The sequence below is a fragment of the Ambystoma mexicanum genome, chromosome 5q, assembly GCF_040938575.1.
Source record: "Ambystoma mexicanum isolate Mex_15411 chromosome 5q, UKY_AmexF1_1, whole genome shotgun sequence".
NCBI lineage: Eukaryota > Metazoa > Chordata > Amphibia > Caudata > Ambystomatidae > Ambystoma > Ambystoma mexicanum.
The window spans coordinates 949,435,131-949,449,060 of record NC_090933.1 but is presented as its reverse complement, the minus strand read 5'-3'; the positions used below and the strand labels follow the sequence as shown (position 1 = coordinate 949,449,060).

The window sequence follows — 13,930 nt, the reverse complement described above, 5'->3', positions numbered from 1 at the left end:
CACAAGCTTGCCCTCTACCGGATAAGTCAGCTAATTTTTCTTTATGTATTGCTTTAGGTTGTGCGCCCAATTATTATATTTTTTTTTAGACTTTATACTGGTTTACTCAAATTGGAGACATCCACTCTCTGTCTGCTTCACTTAGGGTTTATTCATTATTCTTGCAGGTAACAATCTTATTTGCCATCACTAACATTTTGCATCTGGACACGCGGTATGTTGCACCTTCCCACATGCACATTTACGAATCATGCTTTCTCTTTGTTAATGATGTCCAATGAGTTCTCATTAACTGGAATTTTATTTTGTTTCTGTTCTTGGACCATTATGTTTCTTTGCTACTGGCTTCCACCTTATACTGGACACTGGTATGACATTTTCCTTTTCTTTTCAATGTGTATGGCTTTTTCATAATACGGATGTTATGTTATCTGGTTGTGTCTTTTCATTTGTATTTTTGACACCATTTCTTTTCTACTATTGGGATAAATGTACAGCCTTGATAACGACCGAATAGGTCGAAACACGTGTCGGCTGTTCTACTATCAATAAATTTAGCACTGAAGCCATTGAATCAGATTTCCCTTATGGACTACATACCAAAATGTTGGATCTGCGCATTGTGTTTACCTTAATTGCCTGGCTTAGTATTACAGCTTGGTCACCAACTTGGCACCTCATCACATATCGTAAAGCATTTTTAGTTTAACTACAGCATGTAATATCAACAGTGATATGCTAGAAGGGTAAACAAAGTCATCCCAGGAAGTTCTGGTCCAGGAATTTCATTGCCTCCTCAGGAAGTGTCCAACCCGGAACTTAGCTGGATACAGCATAGCGTACTTAACCCGTGATCGCAGAGCCTCCTCTTTACAGCAAAGATGGATATCTGTTCTTGCTGCACAGTGATGGAAAAGTCGGGGTAAAGGTGGATTTTGTTAGAGCCTAGCATTAGCTCACCCTTCGCTCTGGCCGCTCGCAGTAGTGTGTCCCTGTCACGATAATTTAGGACTCTGGCAATTACCGGGCGAGGGGTGCTCCAGGTTTTGGCTTTGTGGTTAGAGAGCGGTGAGCCCTTTCTATTGAGAATTGGGGCGACAGATTGGGGCCGTCCAGGAGAGAGAGAGGAGAGTGCATTCAACAAAGTCTTCCATGGGGCCACAACGTCATCCTCCGGGACACCAATTATGCGCATGTTGTTGCTACAGGACCGAGACTCCAAATCGTAATTTTTCTTGGCGATGGCCTGCACCTGCCTGGAGAGCGAAGTCACATCAGCTCAGAGCGCAGTAATATCGTCCTCTGCCAGTCCAATTCTGGTCTCAGCCTCGGCGACTCGTATGTTGTTTTTTTCCATGCAGGCCTTTATTGTGCTGATCGTGCCGCTCATGTTGTCGAGCTTTGTGTTGAGGGTGGTAAACCCCTCTCATATATAGTCCATCAGTCGTACCTTGGTGGGTTCCCCGGCAGCAGACGTGGAGGGACTCGCTGTGGCTTAATTAGCCTCTCCTTGCTCCCTGGGCACTGCCTTGGCATACATATTAATAGAGCACTGCTTTTTCCCTGCCTCCTTTGGTAATGGCAGTGCAGCGTGCTGGGGCGACAGGAAAACAGGTGATGCAGATGGGAGAGTCTAAGAGAAATACAGTAGCGGCTGTAGTAGTGGTGGGTACAAAGGGTGCCTTGTAATGTCACTGCTTGGAGCAGCGGCTGGTGCAGCAGCAGAGGAGGCCTCCAGGTGCCGGGTTCGGGGGAGCTGAGGGGTTATAGGAGGGTATGGAATCTGCAGCACCAGTCGGTACAGTAACTGCTCAGGCCAGTCTGTTCCAATCGGGCATTCAGCTGGAGCAAGCAGCCCGGGAGGTTAGATGATCCCAAAGACTGGACGACATCAGGGGCAGGCAGCAACCCAGAGAGGGGGAAACAAAATGATGACTCCTGGAGGGAGAAAAGGCTGCTGTTAGGGTAACGTTATAGCACTGAGGGGCCTTCGAGATCAGTCCACAGCAGCCCTGCAATGGAGCACATGGTCTCTCCTGCGATAAAGGTATAGCCATGGGGTGTTGGGAGCAAGCTGCATGTGGGGAGCAGCAGATGGGCATGGCAGTGCCCTGGAGAATCTGACAGCTGCAGGGGGGAGGGATGGTCGTTGGCCACTCACTTCACCAACGGCCCAGCAGCGAGGAGGCGGGCCCTGGTATGAGTGTTGGTCCCCAGGCATAGCAGAGACAAGGCGGTGTTCATGAGGGAGCACGTGCCAGCAGACGTCGGTCACTGCAGTAGATCTTCTGGCACACCTCCCCAGACTAAGTGGTCCGACACTCCCAGGCACCCTCCCAGCGTGCCGCAACGCAGACTAACGGGGCCCCTCCTCTGCCAGACGTCAGCAGGGTGGCAGCCAGGAGCAAAGAAGCCCGCCAGTGATGGAGTATAGGGGCCGGCAGAGCTTGGATTCGTTGAGGGAAATTGTGCCGTCTGTGTTTTTGCAGTTTGTGGTCTGCAAAGTGCACCGAAAAGGATGTATATGCCGCGTTGTGAAGGATGAAGGCTGCAGAGCCACTCGTTCATGCAGCCATCTTGATGCGTGCATAACAGCATCCCATTTGTCATTTTAAGAATTGCATAACAAGGGGAACCTTGAAGATAGATACCTCTTCAGAAGATCGCTTAGAAATAGAGAGCTGCAAGATACCCCCTGATTGTACCAACATGGAGCCCCAAGTTGGCGAGGTGTAATAAGAATAACACCACCATAGGTGTACTGTATGTAAAAGGATCCACATTCTTATCCCTACACCAGCTGCAGAATGTGTTCCAACGGCATTGGTACAACGACTTTGTTGCTGCAGTCTTGAAGTCTGGATGGAGTACCCGGCCATCCTCTTGAGAGAAGGTCCTCTCTTTGTGGAAGACGTATTGAAGGGCAGATGGACATGTCCAGAAGGTCCGGGTACCACATCCTCCTGGCTCAATCTGGAGCAATTAGGATCATGGATTTCCTGAACCTCCTCATGACTTGAGGAAGACAGGGACTGGAGGAAACACGTACATGAGTGGAAACTCCCAGTCCACTACAAACGCGTTTCCTAGAGCTCCTCTTAGGGGAAATTCCCTTGAGCAGTACCATTCGAACAGATCCACTTGGGGGTTACCCAGAGGGTGAAGATCTCATGAAGGACTTCCTGAGATAGTTCCCACTCGTGGGAGACTGCTCTGCCTGCTCAGAGCATCCGCCACCGTATTCTCCACTCCGGCTAGATGAGCTGATGATAGGGAGATTCCTTCTTGGATTGCCCAGTACCAGAGCTGCATTTCCTCTCTGCACAGTGGTAGTGACCCTAAACCTCTTTTTTTGAGGTAGTACATGGGCACTGTATTGTCCATCATTCTCAGGATGTTATTTCCCCGTACAGAGGGCAGAAAGGCTACTTTGATTGCCCTCAGCTCCAACAAGTTGATATGTAGTTTGGTCTCCGATGGAGACCAGCGACCGCCGATTGTCAGGTCGTTGGAATGTGCTTCCCACGCTGTGAGTGAGGCCTCCGTAACTACCTTTATTTCCGGCCATGGTTACCAAAATGGTTCTCCATTCAAAATGTTGTCCTTGCAGGTGCACCACAGGAGATCCTGGGCGACTGTTTGGAACCTGAAGGAAATCCGACATCCTGCCTGAGAATTGAGACCATTGAGTCATGAGAGCCCACTGGAGGGATATCATTGTCAGGCGCGCTCTGGCACCAGAAAAATGCAGGATGCCATGAAGCCGAGCAACCTCAGAAAGTCGAAGGCTGGGAGACGCTGGGCACTTGGAATTTGGTGACCATCTGCAGAATGTCTTGAGCCCTCTACCTTTTTGCCTTGAGGACGACCTTAGGGGTCGAAACACGTGTCGGCTGTGACCACAATAAATCACTTTCTACCTTATTTGGACCTTCTTCTTATTCAAAGACAGTTGAGCTCTCACCTTAAGGATTTATCCATTTGATTACTGATTCCTCTGCACGCTACATACTGCACAGACTCTGTTTTATACTACTAACTGTTGGAGCAACCTGGGAGAACCTCCTGTGCAGAGGTTGCTGCACTGGGATGCCCGAATTCTTGGGAAATTGAGCGCACCCCACATTTGTCACTCCCCAACCCCTTTCTGTTTACTTGTGATGGATTGGCACATGAAAGTAAGCATACTGAAGGTCCAATGATACCATCCAGTCCTGAAGCTGGAGGGCCTGAAGGATCTGAGAAAGTGTAACCATCTGGAACTCGTCCTCCCTGAGGAACTTGTTCAAGTCTCTTAAGTCCAAGATGGGTATCAATCCTTGGTCTTTTTCTGGAATTAGAAAGTATGGGGAGTACCAACCCTTGTTCCTCTCTGCTACAGGTACTGGTTCTATAGCACCTTTCTCTAGTTAAGATTTCCTGCATAAGGAGCCGATCTGGAACTTTGAAAGAGCTGTTGCCCGTTGGATGACAGGCTTTTTTTTTTAGGAAGGGAAGGCAGTAACCCTGGGCAACTGTTTCCAACACCCATGCATCTGAAGTAATGCCTCGCCATTCTTTCAGATGCAGCGAGAGTGCTTCCCACTGGGGTCTTGTGATCTAAGACCTCAGAGGTTTTGAGGCGGCTGTAGCAGTGGCTGATGGTAAAGCAGCCGCTGCCTGGGCCATTCTAGTACCTCTTCCCAGTCCACCACAGGGAAATCTTTTCTGACCTCTTTGATTGGACAGTCCTCTCCCCTCCAACTGAGGAGTAAAAGCGAAAGGACCTATCCCTCCAAGGTGTGCCTGTGGGGCAGTTTTGTATCTGTCTAATAGAAGCACCAAGGGACTTTGCTGCAGCTTTAGAGGTCTGTAATTTCTCCAGGCTCTCGTCAGCCTTGTTACCAAATAAATGTGTGTCATCAAAGGGCATGTTAAGCAATCTGGATTGCACATCTGGAGCAAAACCCGACTTTCTTAACCAGGCAAATCTGTGCATAAATATACTAGCCGCCATGGAGCTGCTGATGCGGTCAGCAGTGTCGAGACCTGTCTGGAGAGACTGGTCTGGAGGGATTCGCAAATTGCATCTTTAACATCCTTGACTAGATTAAAAAATCTGTCTCTTTCCTCCCCTTCTATCAGCACATGTGTTTATTTGCTTTTAGTTGGAAATCATCCATATGCCTCAATATTCCTCCAAGGAAAGTCAAGTCCTGTAAAACGTGTGCTCTGAAATCCAGCGAGCACCAGTATTAAGTTTAGGCAGTAGTGCTTGATGGTTGCTTGGGAGCGACAGGTCTACGATACCAAAAACCAAGGCAGAATTCTAAAGGGGGTCTTCATTCGCATCCATCGCTGTCGTATGTTAGGAGCCAAGAAGCTTTGACCCAGGAGGTAGTAGACCTGTCCAGTCTCGGCAGTGAAGTTTGACGCATTCAGTGATTTATTCTTGCCAACACCATGACAGGGAAGGATACTCCCCGCAGCACCTCCTCCCCCGCTGCACACCAAAAGCCACCACGTTGTTGAAAGAACATTAGCCGCACATTTTTCACCCAGTATATTTCACTTGCTTAGTATCCTTCGTTGATGCACCAGAAATTGCTATCTTGGCACGTTTCCAGTAGACAAACCTAAAGGAGCTGCTTATCTTTTCGAACAAATCCTTGTGAAATTCCAGTAAGGAAACCCAGTTTCATGCCTTATCGGGCCTATGTATTTTATTAACCCCATGTACCCCCGCCCCTCACTTACTACTTCAACTACCCAGTTTCCGGTTTAGCCTTTTCCGTCTTTAAATTGGCCTGTGATAAAATAACATAGATGGAAAAATTATCTTTGAAATGTCCCAGATGTAAAGGCATCACCAGGATAAGCGCCACTCAGCCCTGCTGGGACCATTTTAACCAGAGATATAGGTTACAGTGTTAAAAATTGTCTACTAGATGGCAAGAACAGGATTTCCTCAATTTCTACTTTCAAAACCAAAAGCAGCTCATTTACTTTAAAAGGTCAGTATTCTAACCAAGAAATACAGAGTCTCCGGCAAGGACACAAATTTAATTGCCAGAACCAATTCAAGACAAAGCCATAAGAACTTTGAAAACAGCTCAGCGTACACACATCCTGCCAAATCTAGAACCAACGATTAAACCCTGTTTATGAAAATTTAGATTTTTTTATTAAACATAATTCGGGTTGTATAAAAAAAGATTAGAGTCGCTTTTGTGTAACATGCATAATTGTCATGACATTAAGAGCTTACATTTTTGATTGCATAGTTATAACAAGACTGCTACAAAAATATCATTTTAGCTATAAAATACAATCTATAAAAGATTCTAGTGTTTGCTTTTCATATTCAGTGTAACCTACCACAGCAGTGTTCAAATATTACAGTCACGGTATGTAGTATACCGAATAGAACAGTACAATCTGAATGTCCAGTCTATAATACATCGCTTCACTGGCAAATGAAGTAATATTAAATTTTAGCAACCATTACAAAAATCACGTACTCTAATAAAACAAAGAAAATCATAATTGCACATGTTAAAGACTATCTGGTGACACGTTCCATTGCGATTCATTCAAAAAAGAAATCACATTCATATATACAGTAACTGGTTAAATTAACCTACTTGTTGGCCAGAAAATGTCATCACAAGGTAAAACAAATGCCCTGTGCTTTGGAAATAAAAAGTAGAGCACTTTAAGGCACCAGAAGATATGATAAACTACAGCAAATCAGGGTTATGGGATGTTCATACCATACCCCATGCTGATCAACGTTGCTGCGCCAGACATGGTCTATCAAGCAACACTGTCACTTGCATTCATTTAGTAAGCGCTTAACACAATGCACATTGCTCCAATGAGTAATATCGAGAAGAGAACACTTTTTCAGAACACAGAGTAATTGTTTACAGTCATATGTGCGTAAAAAAAGTAACATGCTTAAAAAAAAAGAAAAAACTTACTGTAACTAAGACAATCTCATGCAATAGCGCCTCGATGCCCATGGGCTGTTAGTGCTCTCTACAAATGTAAAAAATAAAAAGGGGCTGGGAGGAGTAATTCCATGAAGGAGCCGTATCTAAAAGTTCTTTAAAGACAGCAACTGCAAGGATAGTGTGTACATCGGACCTTTCTATCCAAACCCGCAACACCACGGTCACCATCTCAGTCAATCTCCTTGCCTCGAGCCCTTCGTAAGAAGCAAGAATTGATGAGTCATTTAATGAAAACAAAACCAGTCTCTCTGTGAAATACACGTTATAAAAAAATGAAAAAACTTCAGATTATACCAATTTTGATATTTTCACCACATGAGCAGCATTAGGAGAATGCCCTAGTTGAATGGTCCCATAAAGAAACGTCTATTGATATGAAGGACACTGGACACATTTAAGGTTTGGCTGATATATGGCGCATCAAGTGCCATCTGTTGTCGTGGACTTCCCTTTCAACCAATCCCCATCTCTTGTCCTGTCCAATCAACTCCACCTTGTGCAAAACTGCACTTAAAATGCATATTAAGAGTTTCTACCTTGGCCACCTTGACAGCCAGCGCTGCCCGCCCAATGTTTGTGAAATAGGCCGTACCTCATCTTGCACTCTGCTAAGACCCTGAGCAATGGCCTATGGATCGAAGCAAGCTACACTGCTGCAGCCACTGCTTCCTAGGAATTCATGAAGGGTAAAGGAAGACAAAAGTTATTGAATTTTGCTAGCTGCACTTATGCATCTTCCCATATACACCTCCATGTGACAGACACTGGGTAAACTAGCTGACAGAACCACAGCTCTTTAAAATATCCCGCCTCTAGTGTTGAATTATTTCCAGGGCTCTGACCTACCTTAATCATCTCCCTTCGCACTGCTAATCTTTACCGGGATCATGCTGTACCCAAGCTGAGAAGATGGGAAAGCTCAGAACAAACTTATTTTTAAGGAGTTTCTAAATGACCGAAAAAGGACCGAAATCATTCTGGCATCTGGTTCTAAAATGTAGCATCACTATGGCCAGCAAACCAGAAAGCGAGAAATGGAAGTAAGGTGCTAACATTAGGTTTGGTTGGCAGGAGGCATGGTCACATTTCATTACTAAGCAGCACAATCCATAATAATCTACCTATGCTCCATGTTGATAGACCAATAAAAGATTTGTTAAATTTGAATGGATTTATATTGTATTTTAGAACATACTATCTATCAAAAAACAATTTCAACAACTTGTTTAAAGCATGCTAAGAGCAAAGTGAAAATAAGGCTGAGGACAACTCTGCTAAGTGAGTGCTCTAATCACAGGCTATAGAAGGCCACTAACGGAAGTCCAATTTAATGAGTGGCAACAATAAGACTTGCCAGTGTAAAGCTACTTTAGTCCATGCTTCGACATACCTCTGGTGAGTAAATCTCAAAACCTTGCACATTCATAATGAGTCTCGCTATAAGTACAAACGAATGTGTACAAAAAACTGATGGCAAAGGTTTAGACAAGCCTGGCTGTTAATGTCTCTCGAACTGCAGGCAAAATGAAGTAGACCAACGGTAGACCAGCTTGGCTCCATGTCATTTGATACAATGTTGCAGTTCTGGGCTTTCATTTCACCACCAAATGCATGCTGGGTATTGTAGACTTGGGTGACTTCATTACAAACATTTGAACTTAAATGAAAGCTAAGCCCACGACTGGGAAACGGTTTCCTTGGTGATCTGGAGTCATCTGGTAACCTTAAGGAGACAAGAAGTTGAGCATGGTCTCCCATCAGTCAGACCACCATCTTGGATTCTGAAAACGCATCCCTCCGATATGGTGAAATGGACATCACAAACCTGAAATGCGTTTAACAGTAAAGGCATGGCTAAAGCAACAAAAACATGTGTTGATGGATTCTGGATTCTGAAGAGATACCTGCTGCGGCACCTCGATTCCAAGCTACTAGGGTGCGCCCTGGGTTTTTTTAAACAAATCACTCTACTGGATTAACAACCACATATTGTGGAATAGGCTCAAGTCCCATTTAAAAAGCTGGCTTATTGCAAACGGAAATGTATATGTATAACATAATATATAGACCATTTTGACAACCCACTGTATTTAGAGTGTCTTCTCAGAGCTCTTTACCGTGGTTATGCGGGTTTGGAAGACACACAGTCACTTTAGCAGTCTTTTTCAAAACCTTTTCACTTGTTGAATCAGACACATCGGACTCCTTTGAAGTGGTTGCTTAGAGGAACAAGCCCATTGGACATTAGCCATCACGTAAAATCGGAGGTAGAAGAGAAAATTCGAGACCTACGGGTTCAGCAAAAGTAAGCAATCAACAGCCCTGTTAGTTTGAAGGAGTGTACACTTGGAGATATTTGGAAAAAGCTTAATACAGAGGTGGGCTTGGACGATGGTGAAGTAGATTTGTAGTGACACATGAAACTTGGAGTAACCGCAGATTCACTGTTGATCTTCTGTCTCAGGATTTTCAGCACTGCAGACGAGGTGGGACACCAATAGCCTACCAGGATGAACATGAGGTTTGTTGAGATAGGAATGTTGCAACAAGTCAACTCCCACACAGAGGGCTATATGCCATTGAACTGAGCGATCAATGAGCTGCAGAACTAGGCATGCCGCAGGAGCATTCTCGATTTAGCAAGATGTAACTCCAAAGGAAGCTCAAAGAATACGATTCGAGGGAAGATGTAAAGGCGCCTTCAGGCATCAGAAGCATTATTGCCCAAGTCCAGGTCTTTTCTGGAACCAGATGTAGGTTGCAGTGAAAGTTGAACAGAGCTTTTCCTACTGCTGGACTGTGCAAAGGTTGGCAAGTGAGAAAGGCTGTCCTGCAATGGGTGCTCTTCAGCCAGACTGGGTTTCAGGGTATCACTGCAGTGAAAACAAAGAACAATATTAGTATATGAGAGCGGATGCTGGTAGTCTACAGACACGCTTTATATTCACGTATTCCACTTGGCTTTCTCAGTAAGAGATGTATGCGACCTCAAGTCATAGGTTTGAATCCTGAGAAGCCAACACGGAATTTCATATTTGAAAGGTCAGCAAATCATTACTTTGGGTAGTAGCAATACCCGTCACATTTCAATAAAGGTACTTGGAGCAAGCCGTTTACAATAGGTTACAAATGTTAAATTAGAATGTCAACTTTCACATTGTGCTCCCACTTTGAAAATTAGTCCATACTGAAACTGCTGTAATCGGCAATGGTCTCTAGGTTCGCGAAGAGAATAAAAGAAGGTGTAGGTAACTGTATGGGGGGGGGTTACTAATTTATTAGCACTGCATAATCCTATGTGGAGTCCTGCTAAGTGACACACACCAAGCGAGTGTGGATTGGACGAGAACATAGATGTTTTCCTAATGTTTGCTTATATTCTGCTAAAAGGCAACAATTGAAACTAGCAAGTGCCATTAGGAATTGATGCAATGTAGACAACTAACTGAGGAAGTGATAGTCTAATGGCTACATCCAGGCCTTGGAACTGGATACCTGGGTTGCATTCCAGGCTTTTGAACAATGCGTTACCTTATGGAGAAACCACGCCTCAAACTGTAAATGTGTGGCCAATGTGTTTTTCCTAGCACTGTTCTTATAACCAATCAACCAACCCCATCATGGTCTTTCCACTTGAGCACACGCTTAGCAAGGTGTTTTTAACCTGCTGCTCTCAAGATGTTTTGTGCTGCTACTCCCATTATCTCTCGCCACCAACTATGCCGAGCATGACCGGAGGGAGTAGAGTCCATAATATCTAGAGAGCCTAAGGTTTTAGACCTTGCATGTTGCTCTATATTGTTGTACGTACAGCATCTCATGTTGTACACATTTCGCACGTAAATTGTTCCTTGGTGAAAATGTGCTGGGATATGGGCCAGAAGGGTCGTTTAAGTGGAAGCCCCAGGCACAATAAGCCCCTTAGTAAACTCATCTATGCATCAGACAAAACCTACAACAGACCCACTTCGCAAGTGCCCCTTACCTTTCTTCGGTTGGCTGCACACTGCCACATACACTGCTTACTTTGCTGCTATTCCCTGCTTTGGTATCCTTTTCAATCTGCCCTACAGGATTCTCACAGCCAACCAACGCTTGCAATGGGTTTCCCATTTGACTGTCACCAATTGCTTCCTGCGATCCCACAGCATATTCTGTTAGCTTCACGTCAGGCATTTCTGAGACGTCTTTCAACTCCATGGTGGTCTCCTGCCCTAAAAAGTCATGGTTAGTGATGGCCACAGCAGATGTGCCATGGTTTGCCTTAACTCCAGTGCTGGTCCCCATAGATTTGGAGAGGACCTTAAGCTTGTGTGAACTAGACTTGTAGTGCTTCTTCTTATGTCGGACTGTTGAATTATGCTTCAGAAAAAACTCACAGGATTCTTGCAGCACTCTTCGGCTTTCACTGACCGGGCTGAAAAGCAAACCATATAAACAAACGTTAGATCATAAGTTACATTTAATAAAAAAGGAGGCAGAGTTTGTCAGTTTATTGATTTTGTATGGTGCGCCAAACCCAAAAGGTAACTGGGCACTACAGAGCACAGGAAAACAGGATTGCTTAAAAACTTAATTACAAGGCACAATATGACAATGCATTACTTACCGTAAAAGCATTTCTGATGGTTGTATCTGCTTAGATTCACATGCTGTGCATAGGTCCGACATCCAGTGGTCACTGCGGAGTATTGCATATTGTTTTTCGTAGTCGAAAAGGGGACGTCGACAAGGCGTGTCTGTAACACTATCCCTATAGTGACGTGTGTTGTACCCACAATCCCTCACGCGTCGAGGTCCCTCTGTTTGTATTTTTCTGCCCTGAGGGAGCCTTCGAGACGTGAGCGAGTACAGAAAAGAGAGAAATATAGAAAGATGTCTATGTTCCTTCCATCCAAGCGGGGAGGAAGGGTGGGCGCATGTGAATCTAAGCAGATACAACCATCAGAAATGCTTTTACGGTAAGTAATGTATTGTCTTCTGATGTTTGTTAATCTGCTTAGAATCACATGCTGTGCATAGACTAGCGAGCAGTACCCGGAGTTGGCGGTGGGTTATGAGAAGGAACAGTAGAGAAAAGATGTCTTAATACTGCCTGTCCCACCTGGGAGTCAGATCTAGAGTGTGCATCTAGACAGTAGTGTTTTGTAAAGGTGTGCACAGAACTCCAGGTAGCCGCTTTGCAGATGGACTCAAGGGGAACATTTGCAATGAATGCTATGGACGCCCCCGTGCCTCGAGTAGAATGTGCTCTTGGCCTAAAGGGCAGTTCTCTCTTAGCAAGAGTATAGCAGAGAGTGATGCATTGAACAATCCATCTAGAAATAGTGGACTTTGAAACTGCATCCCCTTCTCTTCCTGCTGCCACCGAGACGAAGAACTGATTAGTCTTCCTCAGTGGTCTGGTTCTTTCCATGTAGAACATGACCGCCCTGCGGACATCTAGTGTGTGCAGAGTCCTCTCTCCCAAGTTGGAAGGATTTTGAAAGAAAGCTGGTAGTTCTATAGACTGGTTTACGTGGAATTTTGAGATGAATTTTGGAGCAAACCTTGGGTGAGTGCGTAGAACCACTTTATCTTTGTGAACTGTAACAAAGGGGTCTAGAACAGAAAGAGCCTGTAGTTCACTTACTCTCCTGATGGAGGTGATAGCTATTAGAAAAGCAGTCATAAGAGTGAGGTCTTTAAGAGATGCTTTGTGCATGGGTTCAAATGGTGAGCCCACGAGTTTGGTAAGTACCACGTTAAGGTCCCATCCGGGAGCTGGGTCAGCTATCGGGGGGTGTATTCTCTTTATTCCCTCCATGAAGGCCTTTATAACGGGGATCTTCCACCACGACACTTTGAGCTGGGAAGTGGTGTATGCAGAAAGTGCCGCTAGGTGGACTTTAATGGAATTGAACACTAGACCTGAATCCAATAAGTGGGTCAGGTATAGAATAATATGTGTGGGAGAGCAGTCAATTGGGTTGATGCTCTTTCCTCTGCACCAAATGACAAATCTCTTCCATTTGCTAGAATAGCAGTGGCGAGTGTTAGGTTTTCTGGCCTCCCTGAGGATGTCCATGCATCTCTGCGGGAGCTGTAGATGTCCAAATTCTATGATCTCAGGAGCCAGGCTGCTAAGTTCATGTTCTGGGGGCATGGATGCAGAGTCCTGCCCCTGTCTTGTGACAGCATGTTGTACGGGCAGGGGAGTTTCACTGGGGGAGATAGAGACATCTCCATCAAGTGAGCGAACCATGGCTGCCGGGCCCACATTGGGGCCACCAGTATCATGGTTACTTGTTCCTGGTGCATCTTGTGCACTACCTTGTTGAGAAGGGGAGTCGGGGGAAAAGCGTAAACAAATCTCCCTGACCATTGAATCGACAGACCGTTCCCCTTGGATTGGTTCTGGGGGTACCTGGAGGCGTAACTTTGGCATTGTGAGTTCTCCAGGGTTGCGAAAAGGTCTATTTCTGGGAACCCCCATTGCGTGAAGACGTCGAATACGATGTCTTCGTGCAGTCGCCATTCGTACTCTTCGGGCAGGGGGAAATCTCTGCTGAGTTTGTCTGCCAGCAGATTGAGTTCCCCTGGTACATGTTGTGATAGAAGGAACATATTCTGTTTGAGAGCCCACTTCCATATGTTTTGGGCCAGTTTGGACAGTCCTGGAGAGTGGGTTCCCCCCTGTTTGTTGATGTAATACATGGCTGTGGTGCTGTCTGTAAGGACCATCACTGTCCTGCCCTGTAGGTGTTCCTTGAAGGCTTTTAGCGCCTTGAACACCGCTAGTAGCTCCAGAAGATTGATGTGTTTGGATGCTACGTTCGGAGTCCACTCCCCGTGAGCAGTTTGATGGGATAGGTGAGCCCCCCATCCTGTGAGGGATGCGTCTGTGGTTAGAGTGGCTTCCGCCGCGGGTGTGGCAAAGGGTTTCCCTTTTTCCA

General features: G+C 45.4%; 1 protein-coding gene across 2 annotated transcripts in view; it reads right to left on the bottom strand.

Moving 5' to 3' along the window:
• Positions 1-6,023: 6,023 nt before the first annotated feature.
• Positions 6,024-13,930, bottom strand: part of FZD6 (frizzled class receptor 6) — a 477,217-nt gene continuing 469,310 nt past the window's right edge. For both annotated transcript variants that reach the window (XM_069621466.1, XM_069621467.1), the window contains 2 exons: positions 10,981-11,412; positions 6,024-9,868 (listed from right to left, as the gene is read on the bottom strand). In XM_069621466.1, the coding sequence (XP_069477567.1) occupies positions 9,697-9,868; positions 10,981-11,412 (604 nt within the window). In that variant the 3' untranslated portion in view covers positions 6,024-9,696. The remainder of the gene's footprint in view (positions 9,869-10,980; positions 11,413-13,930) is intronic.